Source organism: Pogoniulus pusillus, chromosome 30, assembly GCF_015220805.1.
Source record: "Pogoniulus pusillus isolate bPogPus1 chromosome 30, bPogPus1.pri, whole genome shotgun sequence".
Classification (NCBI taxonomy): Eukaryota; Metazoa; Chordata; class Aves; order Piciformes; family Lybiidae; genus Pogoniulus; species Pogoniulus pusillus.
This window is the reverse complement of record NC_087293.1, coordinates 2,819,968-2,843,075: the sequence shown is the minus strand read 5'-3', so window position 1 is coordinate 2,843,075 and position 23,108 is coordinate 2,819,968. Positions and strand designations below refer to the sequence as shown.

Genomic DNA, 23,108 nt, shown 5'->3' with positions numbered 1-23,108 from the left:
TCAAGTCTGCTTATGCTGCTGAAATGAAGTTACAGAGTGTTAAAGATGTAGCTGATTTAATCTCCACTAATTCATGTTATTAACTACCAGTCATGGTGATAACCTGCTGCTTCTGCATTTCCTCTAGCAAAATTCTTTGCTGTTTCTGTCAACATGCCAGTGTGAGCCAACAGCTAACCAGGGTTAGCTGTTTTTAAATATGGATTCCACAAAGGAAAAAGGAAATGCACAGAGCTAAGTAACTATACTGCAAAAACTTCCAACCATGGGAGTCTGAATCTTTTTCCTCAGGAATACATGAAAGTGCTTGCAGGTTTCTTTTATTTCTCACTCCAAGTGACTTGGAGTATGCATTGATCTTTTAAATCGCATCTTCGCCCATTTGTGGACTTGGAACCAAGTTGAATTGGCTAAAAGAAGGATAAACAGAAAAAATATCATCTTCCAACTGGCAGCAAGTCTTAACTTTCACAACACAGGCAGTCCTAAGCATTGGCAGTGTAGTGCTTGAATTTAAATACTAGGCTAAAAATCTCTGAAGCTTTTGAATGTCAGCGTAAAAGTCTGAAATTGAAAGGCCTAGTAAAAACCTGACACCAGAGTCAGCAATCAGAGATTGAAAACATCAACTCTGTAAGTCCAGTGGTACAAGGGAAATACTACCAATTCAGCTGCAATTCAAGATTAAGATGCAAAAAATGCACATTCATTATATTACTGGATTTTTAGGACTCAACAACCTTTTACTACTCCACAGCCACAAGACATAAGGAGAAACTGACTGGTAACATGCTCGCAGGAAGCAATGCACGTCTGAGATGACATCAGACCATCAGTCTGCCCCAACATGCCAAGTTTAAAGCAGCATAATAGAATATGAGAATGGTTCAGGTTGAAAGGGACCTCAGAGATCATCTACTCCAACCTCCCCACCATGGGCAGGGAAGCCTCTCAACTAGACTCAGTTGATCAACGTCTCATCCAACTTGGCCTTGAACATCCTCAGGGAGGAGGCCTTCACAACCTCCATGGGCAACCTATTCCAGAGTCTCATCACCCTCACAGTGAAGAGTTTTTTCCTAAGCTCCAGTCTAACCCTGCTCTCCCTCAACTTCAAACTATTCCCCCTTGTCCTGTCTCTAGACACCCTCATGAGAAGTCCTTCCACAGCCTTCCCGTAGGATCCCTTCAGGTATTGGAAGGCAGCGCTAAGGTCTCCCTGAAGTCTTGTCTTCTCTTCTCTAGGCTGAACAACCCCAGCTCCCTCAGCCTATCCTGGCTGCTCCAGCCATTGGATCATCTTTGTGTCCCTCCCCTGGACTCACTTCAACAGCTCTGTGTCATTCTTATGATGGGGACACCAGAACTGGATGCATTATTCAAGGTGGGGTCTCACAAGAGTGGAGTAAATAGCAAGAATCCTCTCTTTTGACCAGCTGGCATAAACTGATTTCAGTAGTTTAAAATAGCAGCTACTCCTTTGGGAAATGAGCATACAAAGTGATAAATATCTTTCCTACAACCAAGAGACCACCCACAGCATGCAAGTGGCTACAAAGAGCACACTTTGTGTGAGCAATTTGTGTGTTCAGATGAGGTCTGTCACTTTTCACAACTCCAATCTTATACTCCACAGGCAGCAGCTGACATAGAATACTGAAACTGGAACACAGCATGTTATAGCTCTAGAAAGTCTCTCTTACCTCAGCCTCTTTCTGCTGGAGGATTCTATCCTTATCTACCACTTCTTCTTCAACAGGCCTATTAAACAAAAGAATGCATTGATGGTGTAAGATGCAGAAGTAAAAAGCTCCAATAACATATTCAAGTGGCTCATATTTCAGCTGATGTAACAAGGAGAAAGTCTGCAAGTGTCCATGCAGGGAAAGTTAGGACAGTCTTAAACCCATGCTTCCCTTTTACCTCATAGACTCCTGATTCATTTTCTGTTTCTTAAAATTAAATGTCTTTACAGGGATTTTTTTTTCCCATTTACTCTAACCAAGAGACTCCCTACACTGTCTATATATGGTACAAAAATCAACCATTCCTTTCTTCCTCAAGGTCAAAATGCCTGGCTGAAAAATCAGGACAAGAATAAGTTACCATCAAAAAAGATACAATACAAGTAGATGTAGACTAAGATGTAGACATTAAGTTGCTAAGGAGAAAAAACTCATTAAAAAAACCCAAACCAACCACATATATTATCAAAAAAAGATTGTTTGGTCTAAACTTCTCTACCTCTATATGAAGGAGCAAGAAAGCAGCCACCATAGCAGCCCTGCAGTAACTAGAGGAACAACAGTCTACCTAATCAGACAGGCTGGAGTCTACTTAAGTGCACCCAGAGATTACTTCTTCCAAGTAGACATCATTAAATCAAAATCTGTCTTGCATCCAGCTCACTCCTACTTTATGCACATACTCATTAAGAGAGAAGGGAATGGATGAAAACCCCAAGAACAGCTGTTTGTGAGCACAGCAGATCACTAGATCTCTTCAGGAAGGAGCTTCATGCTAATTTCAATAACTCCAGACTGGAATCTTGCGAGAAATCTTTAGTTACAGGTGGAATTTGTCAGAAGGAATAACAAGTGCAGTGTCCCAGTGGAAAAGAAACAACTCAGAAGCAGCAGAGCCCAAAGGCACACACACACAGAGACATACACTTACTTGCCAGTACGTTTTAGCCTCTCTGAACGGAAGTTCTCATAGTGCAAGTCCTGGGTCACCTCCTGCAGGTCCTGCATGTGCGTTCTGGAACATGCAAAGGGATAGTCAACACTTTGTCCTTCTCAGAGGCAAGAAAAACACTCTTTTATCTTCTAGTCTTGTTTATTATAAAGGATGTGTTTACTGGAAAAATAATCATTCCAGACTAAGATTGCTATAAAGCTAATGTCAGAATGTTGCTTTCAAGACTATTAGGCTTTAATTCATACTTAAGTGTCCCCCCACCTATAAACTTCAAAGACTCAAAGCAACCTTGTGAAGACAGTTACTCAGAATGATACTCTCATTCCTAAAGTATTTTTTGCCTCTTAGGTGCTATCAAGTATAGTTTGTAACTGAGAACTAGGTGGAGCTCCTTGGTTCAGGGAACAGCTGACACTGACAACTGGAAAGTGTTGGGGAGAGGTGGAAAGAGAAACGAATGGTTGCTACCAAAGACCAGCAGAGGGCAATCCCTGCCCAGGAGACGGTGAAATCAGAACCCAGCAGAACGCAATTACCAACAACAGCAACGAACCCAGCCGAACAAAAAAAATGAGTATGCTACCAACGTGCAAGTTAAAACCACACAAAGAAACACCAAACAAAACAAACAAAATAACTCAAACACCAAGCAACCTGCCAAGCAGCCCACCAATAAGCAAGGCAGGCAGCAAGCAAGGCAGGCAGCAAAAAAGTTACTTCAAAGTGTCTACATGGGCAGAACATCTGTATCTGCTAAAATCATAAACTGATGGGTACCAGATTTAACAGGATTTCCTATATTTCAGGAAAAACTGAGTTTTGCCTTCAGGATTTTCTTCACAGTTTAATCAGTCACTTGAAGCACTAGTTTAAAAGCATCTCTACCCTACCCACTGTGGGTTTACACCTGGGTTTACATCTAAAGCCATCATAAGGCACAAAAGTTGGCACGTATCTGGCAACGTGAAATAAAACATCTCAAGTCAGAAATTCACAGAATCATTGGGGCTGGAAAAGACCTCTGAGATCATCGAGTCCAGCCTATAACCTAACACCACAACACCAGCTAAATGAGGATTAGAGAGGCAAAACCAGCTGCAGGGGGCTAAAAGTCACTCTCCACTGCCATCAGAGGGATTGGTTGGAAGCCTGTCGTCGCTGCAGGGGTGACGCCAGCACAGGCGATGGGACGACCTGACCGTTACTCACACCAGCATTGTGCGCAGCTTAAGGAAATCGTTGTGCTCTGGATTTTCAACTTCCACCACTCCCCAGGGATACAGACGGCCTCTGATTTTTTTCCCTTTCACCTCAATAAGTTGATTGGATCCAATGACAGCAAAGGGGATGCTAGCCTAGTTGAGACAGAGCAAAACAAGTTATGGTTTGACTTTTGACTGGTGTGCTGGTTTGAGACTAATTGAAATACTTTACTGAGAGAAATGATATCCTTAGCTGTGAGAAGACAGAAAAAGCAGCATGTACCCTATGTCACCCATTCTTCTGCTGAGAAATGCAGCTACTCAAAATAGAGATAAGATGGGCACTCCTCACACACTGCTCAGCTCTCGCTTCTGGGCTGTGCCTTCTTTCTGGTGGTCTGGTCTCTGTGGCTGCCTCTGTCTTAACTCTAATCTGATCTAACCCTTTTCCCTCTAAACTCCTTGTCGTCTTTTCTTGCATGGCTGAACACAGATCTCATTTGCCCCTTTATAAACTGGAAACATTAGAATAATTCACATGGTTGAATACTTTGTTTTCCCCATCTCAGATTCTTTAATGCAATCATAGAATAAACCAGGTTGGAAGAGACTTCCAAACTCATCCAGTCCAACCTAGCACCCAGCCCTATCCTGTCAACTAGACCATGGCACCAAGTGCCTCATCCAGGCTTTTCTTGTACACCTCCAGGGATGGTGCCTCCACCACCTCTCTGGGCAGCCCATTCCAATGCCAATCACTCTCTCTGTGAAGAACTTCCTCCTAACATCCAGCCTATACTTCCCCTGACACAACTTGAGACTGTGTCCCCTTGTTCTACTGCTGGTTGTCTGGGAGAAGAGACCAACCCCCACCTGGCTACAACCTGCTCCAATCTCCAGATTCATCATGCGAGATATATGTGGGTTGATCTGGTTATCTCTGAAGGGAATAAAAGAGGGAGAGGGAAGGGGGTATTGGATTGGGAGCCCTCCTGGGGACTCTGATTTCTGGGAGGGGTATTGTGTTTCTGTATTACCTTTAACTTGTATATAACTGTATCTATTTGTGTATACATGCCTGTATATTGTGCTAAGCTGTAAATATAGATTCACTCCTTAACTTTCAGCCAGCTGAGTCTAGTCTGGGTGATTCTCTTAAGTGGGGGGGGAGTGGCGGGTAACTCCCAAACCATCACAACTGGTTCCTTTTGTGGTTTGCTTTTCTCTGACAGAAAGCATAAAGACTTCTGAGTAACAGCGAGGTGGAAAAGAGATGCTGAGAAAGGTGTGTTCTCACGAGTGCTGAGCACAGGGGCATGAGCACCTCCCTGCTCCTGCTGCTCACACCATTTCTGATACAGGCCAGGATGCTGTTGGCCTTGTTGGCCACTTGGGCACACTGCTGGCTCATGTTCAGCCAGCTGTCCACCAGCACCCCCAGGTCCCTTTCCACCAGGCAGCTCTCCAGCCACTCCTCCCCCAGCCTGTAGGGCTGCTGGGGGTTGTTGTGGCCAAAGTACATGACCTGGCACTTGGCCTTGTTAAACCTCATGCAACTGGCCTTGGCCCATTGCACCAGTCTGTCCAAATCCCTCTGCAGGGCCTTCCTACCCTTCAGCAGATTGCCACTTCTGCTTAATTTGGTGTCACCTGCAAACCTGCTGAGGGTGCATTCGATCCCCTCATCCAGGTCATTGATGAAGAGATTAAACAAGACTGGGCCCAAAAATGAGCCCTGAGGGACTCCACTTGTGACTGGTCGACAACTGGATTTAACCTCAGTGACCACAACTCTCTGAGCTCGGCCATCCAGCCAGTTTTTAAGCCAGCTGTGCTAGTTTGAAGCATGCTAGAATGTTTTGGTAAGAAGAACTAGATTAAAGGCTGTGGAAAGAAAACAATGGTGATGTCTGCTTCCCTCATAGGCTTGCTAACCCACTTTGCTTCCTAACCCCCTGGCCAAACCTCTATTCTTCCTTGGGACTGGGGTAAGGTTGAGAGGGGTAGGGGGAAGGTGAAGGGGTGGTTGGGAGCCCCTCCTGGGGACTCAGGTTTCTGGGAGGGGGTTGTGTTTCTGTATTACCTTTTACCTTGTATATTTCTATATATAACTGCATATGCTGTAAGTATCTGCTTGTATATTGTGCTAGCTGTAAATATAAGCTTCATTCATATTTCCAGAGCTGGCTGAGTCCAGTCTGAGTGATTTCTAAAGCATGGGGGGCAGGGAACACCCAAACCATCACACCAGCCTAGAGTCCACCTGTCTAAGCCATGAGCCACCAGCTTCTCCAGCAGAATGCTGTGGGAAACAGTGTCAAATGCCTTACTGAAGTCCAGGTAGACAACATCCACCGCTTTTCCCTCATCCACTAGGCAGCTCACCTGATCATAGAAGGAGATCAGGTTGTTTAAAGAGGACTTGCCCTTCATGAATCCATGTTGGCTGGGCCTGACCCCCCCCTGCAGTTATCCTGCACTTGCCATGTGATCACCCCCAGGACAAACTGTTCCATAATCTTCCCTGGTACCGAGGTCACTTCTTTCATCCTGTCTTCACAGAAGAGGTGCTCCAGCCCCACATCAGAAAAGCAACAGATGTTGTTCCAGGCAATGCAATATCTCATGTACAACACCTGCAGCTTTGTTAAGGATCACTTTGTCTTAACAGAGGCAGAAAAGGAAATGACGCTCTGCTTTAGGAACACTTAACTGTTGTTGAAGTACAGTTTGGGCATAACGTGTCATCTAACATCACATCATGCATGGAAAACAGCCAACAGAAACATATCTTAAAGCAGCTAGAGAGAATTTCAGATACATTCTTCAAACACCTCTGCAAGTGTCACAGCACAAAGAGGAAATTACTTCAGTAAAACCTTTACTATCCGCTCTAACAGAAGGAAAATCGTTAATTAGTAAAGAAACCACAATAAACACATTCTCTCTTTGCTCTCATATTGAAAGGTTTGAGTCAGAAAGCAAGAGTGCAAATCCCAGCTCTCAGTGAAGAACTGCTTACATTTAAGAGAGAAAAGAGGAGAAAGGTATAACACTACACTTGAAAATCTGATGAAGCAAAACTGGAGTAAAAAGGATCATAATTTGAAGTCAACATTTAAAGGCAACTTGAATTTTCAACACATTAGAAAGGAATAAAGTATCTAGAAGCACATGGCAGGCTTGAAAAACTACTGCAGCAAAATAATAAATGAGGAGAGAAACTTGCCTTCAGAACTCTGGTTTGTTCTTTGAACTCCTCATCCTCATCAGAGTCTGCATCAGGGAGCTGATAAATCCTAATGCCATGCTCCGAAATCTCATCCAGAACCTGGAGTTTACAAACAAAGGAAGAATAATAAATTCCTATTTCACTGAAGAGATATGAAAGATAAAAATATAAAGAACTGATTTACCAACATCTAGAAAATTCAAGAGTGTTTTCCTGCTGTAGTTTGACAATGCTGCTATTCCTTATGCTTTATGTACTGCCAAATTAGTTTCTGTCCTATGAGATTATCCTACATGAAATTAGTTTCATTCTACTTCTAAAGGAAATAAAGACAAGCAAAATCCCAAACCCAACCAAACAAGAGCATTTTCATTTTTCTTCATTCAACTGAGACAACCTCAAGTCCACAAGCAGTCTGGGAAGAACAGTTCAAGGTATAAAAGCATTCAGCAAGCAACCTATGTATTTTGAGATCTAAGAACACTAAGTGGTAAACCAAAGGAAGCCCACAGTAGAATTGGTTTGAGTCTAAAGATTGTGGTTTACTATTTACAAAAGTATCTTCAAACAATTGCTGAGGTTTTCTAACTACAGAGTTTCTCTTTTAGAGAGTTTACTAATGAGCATTTTCAAAAGCCAAAACTCTTGCTGGGTGGTGTAACACTGCCACAGGTTGTTCAGGGAGGTAATTGACGTCCCATCCCTGGAGATATTCAAAGTCAGGTTCAACAGGGCTCTGAGCAACCTGGAAGATGTCCCTGCTTACTGAAGGGAGCTGGATTAGATGTAGATGAACTTTGGAGGTCCCTCCCAATCCAAACCATTCTGTGATTACTTCTGAATTAAACTATATTCTAAAATACAACCTGCAAAATCAGAACTGGCTACAGATGAAGAGTTCACCTGTCTGGCCACCCAAAGTGAAAGAGACTCACTGACTAAATGCCTTTTGTGACGTTTCCAGTGTGTTTCTTAGCATATGACCTTAACTAGCAGATTTTTGTGCAATGCTACAGAAATAAACATTTAAAATACCTATCTCTATCTCAAGATGTAATAAAAGCATTCAGACAAAAACCTGTAGCTGTACTTTGGGAATGAACATCAGGGTCAGAACATTATCTGCTACAAATGGTAAGTGCACAACTAATAAAACCACTGTAATACAAGGTAGTCTTGCACAGCATTTTTAGAAGACTAACAAAAATGCACCTGACTCAGCATCCCAAGTACCAACTAACACAGGATTCAGAATTTTTAACAAGAAAGAATGGCCTGAAATTGCAGCAGGGCAAGTTTAGGTTGGACATGAGGAACAATTTCTTCCCTGCAAGAGCGGTCAGGCACTGGAACAGGCTGCCCAGGGAGGTGGTGGAGTCACCATCCCTGGAGGTGTTCAAGAAAGGGGTGGACATGGCACCTGGGGGCATGGTTTAGTGGCCATGATGGGGCTAGATCCGTGGATGGACTTGATGATCTCACAGGTATTTTCCAACCCAAACAATTCTGTGATTGTTAAAAGGCACAAAAGATAAATGTATATGTTCAGAAAACACAGCAAATAAATAACTTCTAAAGATTTATGTGGAGCATAAAAGAGAAGCAAACAAAACCAAAGCAAAGTTAGCATGAAAAAAAATCAAGTAAAAACAATGAATTTGGAGAAGTGGTTCCTTAGTTACAACATCAAAGCCATGCAGCTCATGTCAGAATGTATTTTCCTGTATTTGATATGCACAGCATTTGAAAGGACAGTGTCTATTGTCTCTTGACTCAAGAAGACAAAAGCTTATTATCCACTTCATCTGGAGAAAGTTATTCAAAACCCACAAAGAGAACAAACATCCATTGGAGAAAAAACATCCACAAAGTTTTCTTTACTGTCATTAATGTCTGAAGTTAACACACACACACACACAAAAAAAAAAATCTTTATTCTTTTACACATTCTTTTCCTAATGAAATCACTGCAGGGATAAGCAGCTAGCATAATTCCAGGCTTTTGGCAGTTCCAAAAGGTGGTACAAGCCAATCCTTTCTTCAAAGCTCGAAGGAATGCTCCTACTGCCATGCTATTAAAAATATTTAAGTCAGAAACCCTACCAACTGCACTTCTCACTGAAGAAAGTGTGGTGCTATGAGGAGAGCATGAAGAATGCTGTGATTCCACAGTAGCTCTCTCCAAAGTGACTGTGGAGGTCTCAACAGAACAAGGTTAACTGTGTAGCCCTCCTAGAGTAGTATTTCTCAACCAGCTGCAACTGCAACCTCACAACCAACACATAAAGCACTGCTGCAGTGGTGAACTCATGGTAGACAGAGTCTGGTCAAAATCAAGAGGTGGGAGAAAACCACTAAAGCATTCAAAAAAGCCAAGGTATGGACTTGTGCTGCCATTACTGAATATGTAACTGGACCTTAACTTGTTAATACAAATACAACCAGACTTCAAATAGAGGACTCAGTGAGTCCACAGGACAGCCACAAAAAATATCAGGGTGCTGGAAGACCTCTGCTACAAGGAGAGGCTGAGGGAGCTGAGGTTGTTCAACCTGGAGAAGAGAAGGTTCCAAGCAGACAAGGTTAGAAGGAGACCTAACAGTGGCCTTCCAGTACCTGAAGGGGACTACAAGAAGGCTGCAGAGGCATGGTTTCCAAAGGCCTGTAGGAATAGGACAAGGGACAATGGTTTTAAACTAGAAAAGAGGAGATTTAGTTGGATTTTAGCAACAAGTTCTTAACCATGAGGGTGGTGGAACACTGGCACAGGTTGCTCAGGTAGGTAGCTGAGGTCTCACCCGTGGGGATATTCAAGGTGAGACTCAACAAGGCTCTGAACAACCTGATCTAGTGAAGGATGTCCCTGCTGATTGCAGGGGGCTTGGACTAGATGACTTCTGGAGGTGCCTTCCAACCCAAACCATTCCATGATTCTATGATTAACACTGTTGGGTTCCCTGATCCTCTGTCAGGATAGCGATCAGTATCTGCCCCTGTACTCTGCACTGGTTAGACCACACCTTGAGTACTGTGTTCAGCTCTGGGCCCCCCAGTTTAGAAGGGACGTTGAGATGCTTGAGCGTGTCCAGAGAAGGGCGACGAGGCTGGGGAGAGGCCTTGAGCACAGCCCTATGAGGAGAGGCTGAGGGAGCTGGGGGTGTGCAGCCTGGAGAAGAGGAGGCTCAGGGGAGACCTTATTGCTGTCTACAAATACCTGAGGGGAGGTTGTGGCCAGGAGGAGGTTGCTCTCTTCTCGCAGGTGGCCAGCACCAGAACAAGAGAACACAGCCTCAGGCTGCACCAGGGGAGATTTAGGCTGGAGGTGAGGAGAAAGTTCTTCACTGAGAGAGTCATTGGACACTGGAATGGGCTGCCCGGGGAGGTGGTGGAGTCGCCGTCCCTGGGGCACTTCAAGGCAGTGTTGGATGTGGCACTTGGTGCCATGGTCTGGCCCTGAGCTCTGTGGTAAAGGGTTGGACTTGATGATCTGTGAGGTCTCTTCCAACCCTGATGATACTGTGATACTGTGATCTACAGCATAAATAAAAGCTGTCCAATCTGGGGGTGATTATTAAACAGCTGTTTAAAATCCTTCAGCCTATTAGAAGAGGAATGACCATGCCTGAAGCACAGCTGTTCCCATTACAGGGTTTCCTGCCAGGTATATAAACAACCCCCACACTCACTGACGCGTGCCCAAGGAATTAGATGCTATGAACCTCTACCTCCACAGCCAGCAAGACATTGAAAATGAAAAGGAAGCTTGGGAACAAATGTTGCCAATAAGCAACCAGCAGCTACATTCACACAGCTTAAACTGAAGCACGTGGTTGCTGTTTTAGCAGAATGGAAGATCACTACATTGTGACCTGATGACAACAGAAGATGCACAGCTGGACTAGGTGGGGCAGCGCTGCAGCGCGATGCCTTTAAGTAGCTGCATGAAACCAGAAGCCACATTGAACCTGGCTGAGATCTTCCAGATAAAATGCAAGTGAAACAATAACGGGAAAGCCAGCAACAAGGGGTGCTAGAATAATATATTACAGCTGTTAAACCTAGTGCTTTCCTGAAAGGAAAAGGAATCCAATAAAAACAAACTGTGTTTTATGGTCCTAACAATGAAACAGCATTTTGCTTCTTCAAATCCAATTTTTATTTGCCTCAGAGGATTCTGTGTTCCTAAAGATTAGCCTTCCCAGGGGAAATAAAAAAAAAAAGGTCAAAATATTAGTTCTCCTCTCATGAAGTCATACTTTTGAGCAGGTTTCCTTAGCAGCCTTGCACGGCACAGCTTGTGAAACTGCCTTGCACTTCTTCCCACTCAAGAGTTTTGAAAGATAACTTTGAATTCCAGAAAGATCAAACAGGAATTACTCCAAGCTGGGTTTCCTTCACAAGCTCCACACACTTGCTGCTTAGTCCAAAGAAGTGAAACAAAAACATCTGACTTTGGATTGATGGCCAAATGTCAGAAACATCTGAAAGAAAAAAAAGACTTCAAGCTGCGTCAGCAAAGCAGGACTTTGATTCTTGCTCTTGATTAGAGACTCTGTCAGCCAAGATGCTTTGAGCTAGAACAATATACAGTAGGTAGACTTTCAAAGCTTTGGAACCACATGATACATTTGTCTTAGTATAAACTCAGATTGTATGGTGACCTTCGCCAGCAGGACAAAAATAATCCCTTGTTTACCTGTTTCCTAACCACTCCCTTCGACTGCAGCAGAAGTGCACTCATCTTGTTATATTTAGCCATGGCATAAACGTGCTGCCCATACATTTAAGTCAAGAGCAGTCTTAAAGATCAGTTAATTGAAGGTAATTCTGCTCAAACTAGAAAGAACCAGATATGGTCAAGAGAGGCTGCCTTTAAACTAATCTCTTCATCACAGGCTATGTAAACTGGGATTCTTCTCCCTCTTCCACAATAAGCATGCATCATAAATGCTGTGCTGCAAAGCAGGCAATCCACAATTCACACTGGGACATGAGTTTGGATGCACTACTGCCATGTCTCAGTGAAAATCTGGTGTTAACACACAGAAGTGAAGATAGAATCATAGAATAGACTATGTTGGAAGGGACCTCCAAAGGTCATCTAATCCAATCTCCCTGCAATCAGCAAGGACATCCTCCACTAGATCACGTTGCTCAGAGCCTTTTGAGCCTCACCTTGAGTATCTCCAGGGATAGGACCTCAACTACCTACCTAAGTAACCTGTACCAGTGCTCCATCACCCTCATTGTGCAGAACTTGTTGCTAACATCCAACCTAAATCTGCTCTTCTCTAATTTTAAACCATTGCTCTTTGTCCTATCTCTACAGGCCTTGGAAACAGTTCTTCTGCAGCCTTCTTGTAGGCTCCCTTCAGGTACTGGAAGGTTGCTCTTAGATCTCCCCAGAGTCTTTTCTCCAGGCTGAACAACCCCAGCTCCCTCAGCCTGTCCTTGTATCACAGATGTTCCAGCCCCCTTGGGGTGAAGCCAAACCTAAAGATACACTCTCAGAACACATCTAATGCACTCTCCACCACTAATAGGCATTTAGAAGAGTAGACCACATGAGAGCTAGTCTGATTTACATCTGCACTACCTGCTTTCAGGCTGATTTGAGCCCTCCTTACAAATCCTTTTTATCAACACCTGCTCTACAGGGCTGCCCTGCTTGCTAAAACAGATGAAGTTAAGAATGGCCAGCAGTGTAACTGGTAAAGCACATTTGATTTCCCTGAAGATTACCCACTTCACAAATCCTGAATATTAGGCCTTTGGCCCCTCTTCAGTTAGGATTTACTTTGTATTTGGCTTTAACATTGTATGGGTTGCACTGTTCTCATGATCAAGCATTAGACCTACTCTTCTCTTCAGCCTCTCTCTCTCCTTCAGCGTCAGTGTGTCAGCCTTGGCAATCACAGGGACAATGTTGACTTTTCCATGCAGAGCCTTCATGAATTCTACATCTAAAGGTTTCAGCCTGCCAACAAGCAGAAAAAAGAAGGAAGGAGGGACAAGGAAGAAGAGAAAAAAAGAAAACAAACATTTTTTTAAGCAGACCAAAGCATTACAAATAATTTAGTTCAAATACCTGCATGAACCATATTTCCAGAATATAAGAACTCGGAGCACTTGCTCAGCAGTTTGGTTGTGTAAAGGCTGAACTGCAATTAAAACTGTCACTCTAGAAAAATTACAAGCTGTTATGTCTCTGAGTGATAAACAACATCATACTGACTGCTTCAAAACAGTATTAGATGCCAAAACGGAGACAAATTAGAGAGCATTAACTCCCAAAGTCCAGTTTAATTGCATTGGCTGACAGTGTGAGAAGGAACTCAATTAGCATTAAAGTTTCCAGTTCAAGTAATGAATGAACAGGATACAGCAACCTAAAACATGAGAGCTCAAGAAATTTCCTTACCCATGCCCAAAGGGAGAGATGAAGTAAAAGCAGCAATGGACTCTGTTGTCTATAATGTGACGTCTGTTCAGGCCACTTTCATCATGAAGGTACCTTTCAAACTGGTTGTCAATGTACTGGATAATAGTTTTGAAGCTATGGTATGGGGCAGGGAAGAAAGAGAAGCATCTTAGATTAGCTTTAAAATCATTTTAAAAGAATTATGAAAACATAAGATCAGAAGGAAGAGAATCACACTTAAGAACACTTCTGCTACAAAGAATTTCACTTCCTAGCATTGTGTCTGCTACTGAGGAAAAGCATTTTGATAATGCAAAAAGATATGTTCATAGCAACCACCAAGTATCTATTTATGCTTAAAGCTAATTTCAAGTGTTACTCCATCCACTGGATAAAAAGTTCAAGTGCAAGCTTGGAAAAATAACATTCAGTGTCAAGACATCACAGACAGGAACAGAAGATTGAGGATTTTTCTGCCTTTTTTTTCTGGGAGTAGGGGGCAAGGATTTGTTTTTAAGCCAGCTGACAAGTGACATATCCCGGATATCCTCTTGATTTACAACCCTGACCCTGGGGCTAGGTTTCCATAGTTACCTCTGAAAATTCTGGTCTTCCAGTCTGTTTGAATTAAGCACAAATACATTTGCAAGTCATGCACTAAAGCATCACATGATTTATCAAGCTATTTTTGTTACCTTACAGAATCCTTTTCTGTTGGCAAAGAAAAATACTTCCTACATAGTTCAAGGCAATTTTCAAAATGTCCTCCCAAGAAAAGACACAAAATTTGATCACATAATCAGATACAAAGAGCACTGATGAGAGAGAAGAAGAAAACTTCAACTAAGAAGATTGGTTTAAAATATTCCAGAGCATATAGACACCTGCAAATGACATGAATATAAAGTGTCCTTTTATATTAAGTACTGCAGGGGAAGGGAAATAAACACATTGATAAAGATAACATGAGGCAGATTGTGTGTCATGGACAGATCTTAAACTACTTGAGGGAAAAACTGAGCAGGAAGCTTCATCTGAAAAAAATATTGTTTCTGTTATTGGGAAAGTGCAAATCTGACAAATTTAAGGAGGAAACAGAAATGAGAGCACCAAAAAGGTTAATAATCTGGAAAATGAACACACAGAATGGTGGCAAATGCAGTGACAGGCAATGAAGTTCAACCCTGGGCTGCGTGGCTGAAATGAAGACAATGAAATTCAGCAACAAAAATGATGGGAGAGATCCTGAAAGGAATTTCATTTTCAAAAGCTGAGTAAGTTTTTGTACCTATGAGGAAAAATTTCATAGTAGACTATTTATACACATTGATATCTTTGCAAGATTTGCACCATTCCAAGGCATATTAAAGAATATGAACAGCAAAACATGAGGTTTATTGAGGCTTGGCCTTAGGGCTGCTCAAGTATTTAAGAAGCAGCACTTTAATACCTGCTGGAAAAGGACAGTGTGGTGGAAAAGGACAGGATGGTGGAAAAGATGGGCAGAGTCCAATGGGATGGGGTTCAATAGCTCCAAGTGCAGGGTGCTGCACTTTGGCTACAACAACCCCATGCAGAGATACAAGCTAGGGTCGGAGTGGCTGGAGAGCAGCCAGACAGAGAGGGATCTGGGGGTGCTGATTGATACTCGCCTGAACATGAGCCAGCAGTGTGCCCAGGTGGCCAAGACAGCCAGTGGCATCCTGGCCTGCATCAGGAATGGTGTGGTCAGCAGGAGCAGGGAGGTCATTCTGCCCCTGTACTCTGCACTGGTTAGACCACACCTTGAGGACTGTGTTCAGTTCTGGGCCCCCCAGTTTAGGAGGGACATTGAGATGCTTGAGCATGTCCAGAGAAGGGCGACGAGGCTGGGGAGAGGCCTTGAGCACAGCCCTACGAGGAGAGGCTGAGGGAGCTGGGGGTGTGCAGCAGCCTGGAGAAGAGGAGGCTCAGGGGTGACCTTATTGCTGTCTACAACTACCTGAGAATGGAGGTTGTGGCCAGGAGGAGGTTGCTCTCTTCTCTCAGGTGGCCAGCGCCAGAACGAGAGGACACAGCCTCAGGCTGCACCAGGGGAGATTTAGGCTGGAGGTGAGGAGAAAGTTCTTCCCTGAGAGAGTCATTGGACACTGGAATGGGCTGCCCGGGGAGGTGGTGGAGTCGCCGTCCCTGGAGCTGTTCAAGGCAGGACTGGACATGGCACTTGGTGCCATGGTCTGGCCTTGAGCTCTGTGGTAAAGGGTTGGACTTGATGATCTGTGAGGTCTCTTCCAACCCTGATGATACTGTGAGACTGTGATACTGTGAAAAGGACAGGATGGTGGAAAAGAACAGCATGGTTTATCTTCCTCCAGATCTTAAATACTCTCAGCTGGTGAAAGGTAATGAGACTGAAGACGTACAAATATTAAGACACAAACCAAGCACAAACAATGGGAAAGCAACTATCACACATTTCCCTGGCAATTTAATTAGTTTACATGCAGTTTCCTACTTCTAGCAGCTATAATTTCCCCTGTAAATACAGCATTAGTGTCCTGTACCTCCTGGCTTCCGGGAAACACCTGGCTTATACCACTGTGCTATCATGACTTAGGAGATATCCTGTATTTTAACAGCAAACAACACAACCTTTGCATCTGAGCAACTGGGGGGAAAATGAACAGTGTTACCAGGCTGCCAAAATCCACAAAATGCAGCTTAAGGTAGGAGAGCCCTGCAGAGGGATCTGGACAGGCTGGATGGGTGGGCAGAGGCCAATGGGATGAGATTGAACAAGGCCAAGTGTAGGGTTCTGCACTTTGGCCACGACAACCCCAAGCAGCACTACAGGCTGGGGACTGAGTAGCTGGAGAGCAGCCAGGAGGAAAGGGACCTGGGGGTACTGATAGACAGTAAGCTGAAGATGAGCCAGCAGTGTGCCCAGGTGGCCAAGAGAGCCAATGGCATCCTGGCCTGCATCAGGAACAGTGTGGCCAGTAGGACAAGGGAGGTTATTCTTCCCTTGTACTCAGCACTGGTCAGACCACACCTTGAGTACTGTGTCCAGTTCTGGGCCCCTCAATTCAAGAAAGATGTTGAGGTGCTGGAACATGTCCAGAGAAGGGCAACAAAGCTGGTGAGGAGCCTGGAGCACAAACCCTATGAGGAGAGGTTGAGGGAGCTGGGCCTGTTTAGCCTGGAGAAGAGGAGGCTCAGGGGTGATCTTATTACTGTCTACAACTACCTGAAGGGACATTGTAGCCAGGTGGGGGGTGGCCTCTTCTCCCAGGCAACCAGCAATAGAACAAGGGGACACAGTCTCAAGTTGTGCTGGGGTAGGTATAGGCTGGATATTAGGAAGAAGTTCTTCACAGAGAGAGTGATTGGCATTGGAATGGGCTGCCCAGGGAGGTGGTGGAGGCACTGTCCCTGGGGGTCTTCAAGAAAAGACTGGATGAGGCACTTGGTGCCATGGTCTAGTTGATTGGATAGGGCTGGGTGCTAGGTTGGACTGGATGATCTTGGAGGTCTCTTCCAACCTGGTTGATTCTATGGTTCTATGATTAACATAAGCAAATAAAAGAAAGCAGCAAACAGAAAGTTGTCATCAAAGAATGACCTGAGACACTGCAGCCAAAGCAAAATGAAGCTGATGATCAGCAACATCAAGTTAATCTGTACTGGTTTTGCTAACCACCCCTTTGATGCCACATTGGTCTCCCAAACTGTGCACAAAGCGAACTTCTTTCTCATTTCTCCATAGATCCTTTCTTTTACCTGGGTAAAGGCTGCCTAAGAACACACTTCTCTCGTGATCCCAATGTCACAGATTCACTGACTGCATTGGGTTGGAAGGGACCCTGGCAGGACATCTTGTCCAACTCTCCCTTCCATCAGAAGGGACATCTCCAACTAAGGGGGAGGTGATTCTCGCCCTCTACTCCACTCTGGTGAGACCACACCTGGAGTACTGTCCAGTTATGGAGCCACTACTACAAGAGGGATGTGGACATGCTGGAGCATGTCCAGAGAAGGGCCACAAGGATGACCAGAGGCCTGCAGTACCTCCGCTATGAGGACAGACGGAAAGAGTTGGGGTTGTTCAGGCTGGAGGAGGCTCCAAGGTGACCTTATTGTGGCCTTCCAGTATCTGAAGGGGGCCTACAAAAAAGCTGGGTAGTGACAGGACTGGAGGGGAATGGAGCAAAGCTGGAGGTGGGGAGATTCAAACTGGACGTGAGGAGGAAGTTCTTCACCATGAGAGTGGTGAGAGCCTGGAATGGGTTGCCCAGGAAGGTGGTTGAAGCCTCATCCCTGGAGGTGTTTAAGGCCAGGCTGGAAGAAGCTCTGACCAGCCTGATCTAGGGTAGGGTGTCCCTGCTCATGGCAGGGGGTTGGAACTAGATGATCCTTGTGGTCCCTTCCAACTCCGACTGATTCTATGATTATAAATCAGGCTGCCCCAAGCCACACCAAGTCTGACCTTGAATGTCTCCAGGGGCAGGAAACATATCCCTGGGCAACCTGTTCCAGTAGTTCACCACATCATTACCCAGTGTCCCTAGGAAGCCATTCTATGCTTTAATGTGCTAGTTTGAAGCTAGCTAGAATGTTTTGGTGAGCAGAACTAGATTACAGGCTGTGAAAGGGAAACAGGGTGATGTCTACTTCACTCATAGGCTTGCTGAGAGGTATAAGAACAAGAATCCAAATATAGATGAGGCACTTCTTCTTCTTCTGCCTGGGAGCTCTGAGCTGCATTTTTTTCTCTCTAGCCTCTCTGTCACCTCTCTGATTAATCCACTTTGCTTCCTAACCCCCTGGCTGAACCTCCATTCTTCCTTGGGACTGGGGTAAGGTTGAGAGGGGTGGGAGAAGGTGGAAGGGTGGTTGGGAGCCCCTCCTGAGGACTCAGGTTTCTGGGAGGGCTGCTGTGTTTCTGTATTACCTTTTACCTTGTATATTTCTGTCTATAACTGTAACTATCTGCTTGTGTATTGAGCTAAGCTGTAAATAGAAGCTTCATTCAAATTTCCAGAGCTGGCTGAGTCTAGTCTGGGTGATTTCCAAAGTGTGTGGGGGGGTGGGTAACACCTAAACCACCACATTCAACCACCCCACCAGAACTTCTGCCATTCTCCAAACACACAGCTAAGCTGATGCCAAGAGCATTCCTAGGTGTAGTTTGATCCTAGAACACAGAACTCCAGCTAGCACTGGAGCTTCTCATAGAATCTAAAAGGTTATCATTATGGTTAACTGGACAGCCTCCTGACAACAAACAATCCTTGCTAGCACTTTCTCTTTGACAGAAAATACATAAAACTGGCTCCAATTCCTCTTCTTGAAAGTCAAACTCCTTCATCAAGTCAAAAGCTGTTGAGAAGCCTACTCAGGAGAAAGATGTTTGGAGCAAGATCAGCAACTGCTGCTTCCTGGAGCCATGGTACCAGTTTGATTTAGCTCTATTCAAAAATAAGCACAGTAGAACTCCTAGCTCAGAAAGCCAGGTAGGCTGCACGAATTGCATCTTTCCCCAAAAACAGTGCTTCATAAAACTTGGACCAAGACCAGCCCCATCTACTGGTTAACCACACTTGCAGCAGATGCTCCTGAAAACAGAGAAGTTTGAAAACACAAACTTACTGCTTCCTCTGCGCAAACAAGGAAGGAAGGTAACTGTACTGCATTCATCTTGCCTGCAGTTAGGAACAAAGAGTCCATCCATCCAAGTCCCTACTACATCCTGTGAAGGCTGACAGTCTTAGTCAAAACTGCACTCACCACAGCTCAAAGGCTTTTTGTGTGACATAAGAAAATGGGACTAGAGTGGGGCAAAATTAAGTGCACCTTTTCATTGTGTAGTTAGTAAGCACTGTTTGTTCCAGTAATGTATTTGGATGATTAAGATTTCTCACAGAAGATGAATAAACCAGTAAATTGTTCTACTGGGTCTGAATCATCGTGGAATGACTGTGCAGCAAGCCTTCAGAAAGAAAGGGGAAAAATCTGAGCACAGAAGTCTCTAAGAAACATCTTAAGAGAATAAACAAAGGGCCTTAGAACACAATCAACAGGAAGAGCTCTACGTAAGACAATAGACAGGCTGCACAGCTCTCAGCTCCAGAGGAAGGAAGCTCTGGTACAACAGTGCACAAAATAAGCAAGACCCTGTTGCAGTCCAGAAAGATGCCTTACTGTTAAGTCTAGAAGTTCAACTATTTTTAACTTCATAAAATAGGGAAAGTGGGAGGAAAATAAAAATTCCACTACAGCTTCACTTTCAAACTTTCATTTAATAGATCATAAAACTTCTCTGCCTGTGTTTCTACTGAGCACCAGAGAAAGAAGAGAAAAATCATGTCTGATAGCAATGTTCTTCAGAATGCTCCAGGCCATGTCAAGAAAAGATCACAAAAGATTCTGTCAACATCACAGGGGTTCACTTTATCAGATATTCACCTCCTCAGAAGGATGCCTAGCAATAGGACAAGGGAGACTAAGTTTAGACTGGATCTCAGAAAGAATTTCTTCTGCATGAGGATGCTGAGACTCTGCAATAGGTTGCCCAGGGATGTTGCAGGTGCTTCCTCCCTGAGGGTGTTCAAAGCCAGGTTAGATGAGGCCTTGATCAGCTGCATCTAGTTCAGAAGTGCCTCTGCCCATGGCAGGGAGGTTGGAGTAGATGATCTCTAAGGTCCCTTCCAACTTATGCCATTCTAGGATTCTATGATACAATTCTATCAGAGCAGCTATGGAGATGAAAAATTGTTTGCAGTTGTCACAGATGAGCTTACTGAAGAAGAAGCCCATTAATCTGGGGGGAGAATGACAGACAGCCTGGAGGCCACTAATGAAACCTAAAACCATTAAAAAGTGGTTAGAAAATTGAAGCAGGAAGTTACACAAAGCAGCACAGTTTTGCTAGAGACACACAGTTTAGGCAGCAATGGTTATAACGGAAACCTTGCTTTGAAAGCTCACCTAAACTAAATGTCACTGATGATAGGAAGGTGAGCACCCAAAATGGGTGTTTAGCTGCAAGGACTCAGAAAAAATCCTCTACCGTGAACTGAAAAAACCCACTCCGTTGATGTTAAGCATAATGAATATGTTGCTTCCTTGTAGTGCATCAAAGTTACCCAGAGATCACCAGCTGAATCACTTCAGAGACAGACACCAGAGCAGTGTTTAAGACAGAAACTATCAAGCAAAGCATTTACACACATACCAGTCCTGGCTGTTAATGGCATCTCCATATCCCGGTGTGTCGACGACCGTTAGACGCAGTTTCACTCCTCGCTCCTCAATCTCTACTGTGGAAGCTTCGATCTGAACAGTCCTCTCTATTTTCTCTAAAATAAAACATTCTCATTGTCATTACATTTATCAGTTGCTGCAGAAGCCCCTGAAAGGCAGAGCAACAGAGCAGGAACTGCACTATAAAATGAATTGTAACCAACATGACATTGAATATTTCAGAGCTCAGACCGAAGCCAGCCAGTGAAAAGTGAACACCACATTTCTGTAAGCAAACCATAAGCAATGCCTTGAGTATTGACTGTTTGGTGTACTGATTGCTGAATGGACTGATTGAGTTGAAGTTCAAGAGGAGCCAGTCACATGCTCATGCAGCTCAGAAGGCAAATCGTGTCCTGGGTTGCATCAAGGAGTGTGACCAGCAGGGCAAGGGAGGGGATATTACCCCTTTATTCTGCTCTGCTGAGACTCCACCTTGAACATGCATCCAGTTCTGGTGTCCCCAACATGAGAAGGACACAGAGCTGTGGGAGGAACACAAAGATGATCCAAGGGCTGGAACACCTCTGTTATGAGGGATTGCTCATCTTGAAGAAGACTCCAGGGGGACCCTAGAGCTGCTTTCCCACACTTGAAGGGATCCTACAGGAAGGCTGCAGAGGGACTTTTCATAAGGGTGTCTAGCACAAGAGGGTACGGTCTGAAGGCTGAGGGAGAGTAGGGTTAGACTGGATCTCAGGAAGTTCTTCAGTATGAGGGTGGTGAGACTCTGGAATAGGTTGCACATGGAGGTTGTAGATGCCTCCTCCTGGGGGTGTTCAAGGCCACGTTGGATGAGGTCTTGAGCAGCTGAGTCTCGTTGAGAAGTGTCCCTGCGTCTGGTAGGAAGGTTGGAGTAGGTTCCTTTCCAACCTAGGCCATTCTAAGATTCTATGAAACTAATAAGTATTTGCACCTCTAAACATAATTTAAGTCCTTACAGGAAAAAACATATCAGAGGAAATAGAGATTGGAGAAAAACTATGTTTGGTTATATGGACTAAGGTCCATATACTGATCTAAACTATATCAAACTAAACTAAGCCAAACTAACAGGTTTGGGAGGTTAGTTTTTAATAACAATATATGAATGAGCAAAAAAAAACCTGAGTCTTTGAAAGGAAATGTAAATTAAAAAATAAATAGGAAAACTAAAATGCATCTAGGCAGCATGAATTGAACAAAGGGTCTCAGAGGTGAAGTTATCAGAACTGAGCAACTGGAAGGACATTAAAATTTCACAGAGAAAGTGCAAAAGCATATACCTGCAGCTCCAGGAATATAACGTTCTGGATAAAGATCAGTCAAGAACAAACTGTTAATTAATGTGGATTTTCCCAAGCCAGATTCACCTATAAAAAACAAATCATTCATGTTATTAAGCACATACACCCTTTTACTCCAGGCCTTTAAAGCATCTCCTCTTTTCTCAAGCCCACACTACGGAGGAAAAATAATTTGTTCACCAGGATCCACCCTAGTTTTTGAGATAAAAAACATCAAAGGTTCAGCTAAGCAACTTAAAACCCACAGGAAAAACAAGCCTCCAGTGTTTTTATAAATGGTGCATGAAAATGCTAAGTCTACTCTAACAGATCTCACAATAAAAGCTGAAAGGTCACACAGCAATTCGACTACAGATCTAGAGATAGTTAGGTTACTTCAGGGAAATAAATGCTGTTGTTTGTTTGCTTGAACTTACAAAACCAGGAGCTTTAACATTCCTGCTGAAAGTTTTCCTAAAGCAGAAACTGAACCTGCCACTGTTAGGAAGGAGAATTAATAAAGGCATCCCAAACTAACAGTTGTGCTTTGCACCCTTACAGTTAGGACACATCTCATGAAACATGGAACAGAAAATCATTAAGAAAATTATTCTAAATTTGCCTAAGAAGTTCCACAATTCCAGTTTGTATGAACTGAAGTTCATATCAATGCTGTCCTACATCACAGGATAGGAAAGACATTGAGGCACCAGAGTGTGTCTAGAGAACAGCAACGAGGCTGGTAAGGGGTTTGGAGGGCATCACACAAGGAGTGGCTGAGGGAGCTGGGGTTGTTTAGTCTGGAGAAGAGAAGGCTAAGGGAGATCTCACTGCTCTCTACAACTGCCTAAAAGCAGGTTGCAGTGCGGCTGGTGTTGGTCTCTTCTTCCAAGCACCCAGTGACAGGATGGGAGGAAATGGGTTTAAGTTGTGCCAGGGGAGGTTTAGATTGGACATTAGGAAAAAACTTCTTTACTGAGAGTGGTGAGGGGTTGGAACAGGCTGCC

General features: G+C 44.0%; 1 protein-coding gene across 4 annotated transcripts in view; it reads right to left on the bottom strand.

Annotated features, from left to right (window-relative positions):
• Positions 1-23,108, bottom strand: part of LOC135188663 (septin-2) — a 51,831-nt gene that overhangs the window by 19,283 nt on the left and 9,440 nt on the right. For all 4 annotated transcript variants that reach the window (XR_010307779.1, XM_064168231.1, XM_064168230.1 and 1 more), the window contains exons 4-11: positions 22,102-22,188; positions 20,769-20,892; positions 13,556-13,690; positions 12,994-13,111; positions 7,132-7,233; positions 3,910-4,055; positions 2,677-2,760; positions 1,704-1,761 (exon numbers count right to left, since the gene is read on the bottom strand). Coding sequence is in view for 3 of the 4 variants with exons in the window: in XM_064168231.1 (XP_064024301.1) it covers positions 1,704-1,761; positions 2,677-2,760; positions 3,910-4,055; positions 7,132-7,233; positions 12,994-13,111; positions 13,556-13,690; positions 20,769-20,892; positions 22,102-22,188 (854 nt within the window). In the remaining variant the exon portion in view is untranslated. The remainder of the gene's footprint in view (positions 1-1,703; positions 1,762-2,676; positions 2,761-3,909; positions 4,056-7,131; positions 7,234-12,993; positions 13,112-13,555; positions 13,691-20,768; positions 20,893-22,101; positions 22,189-23,108) is intronic.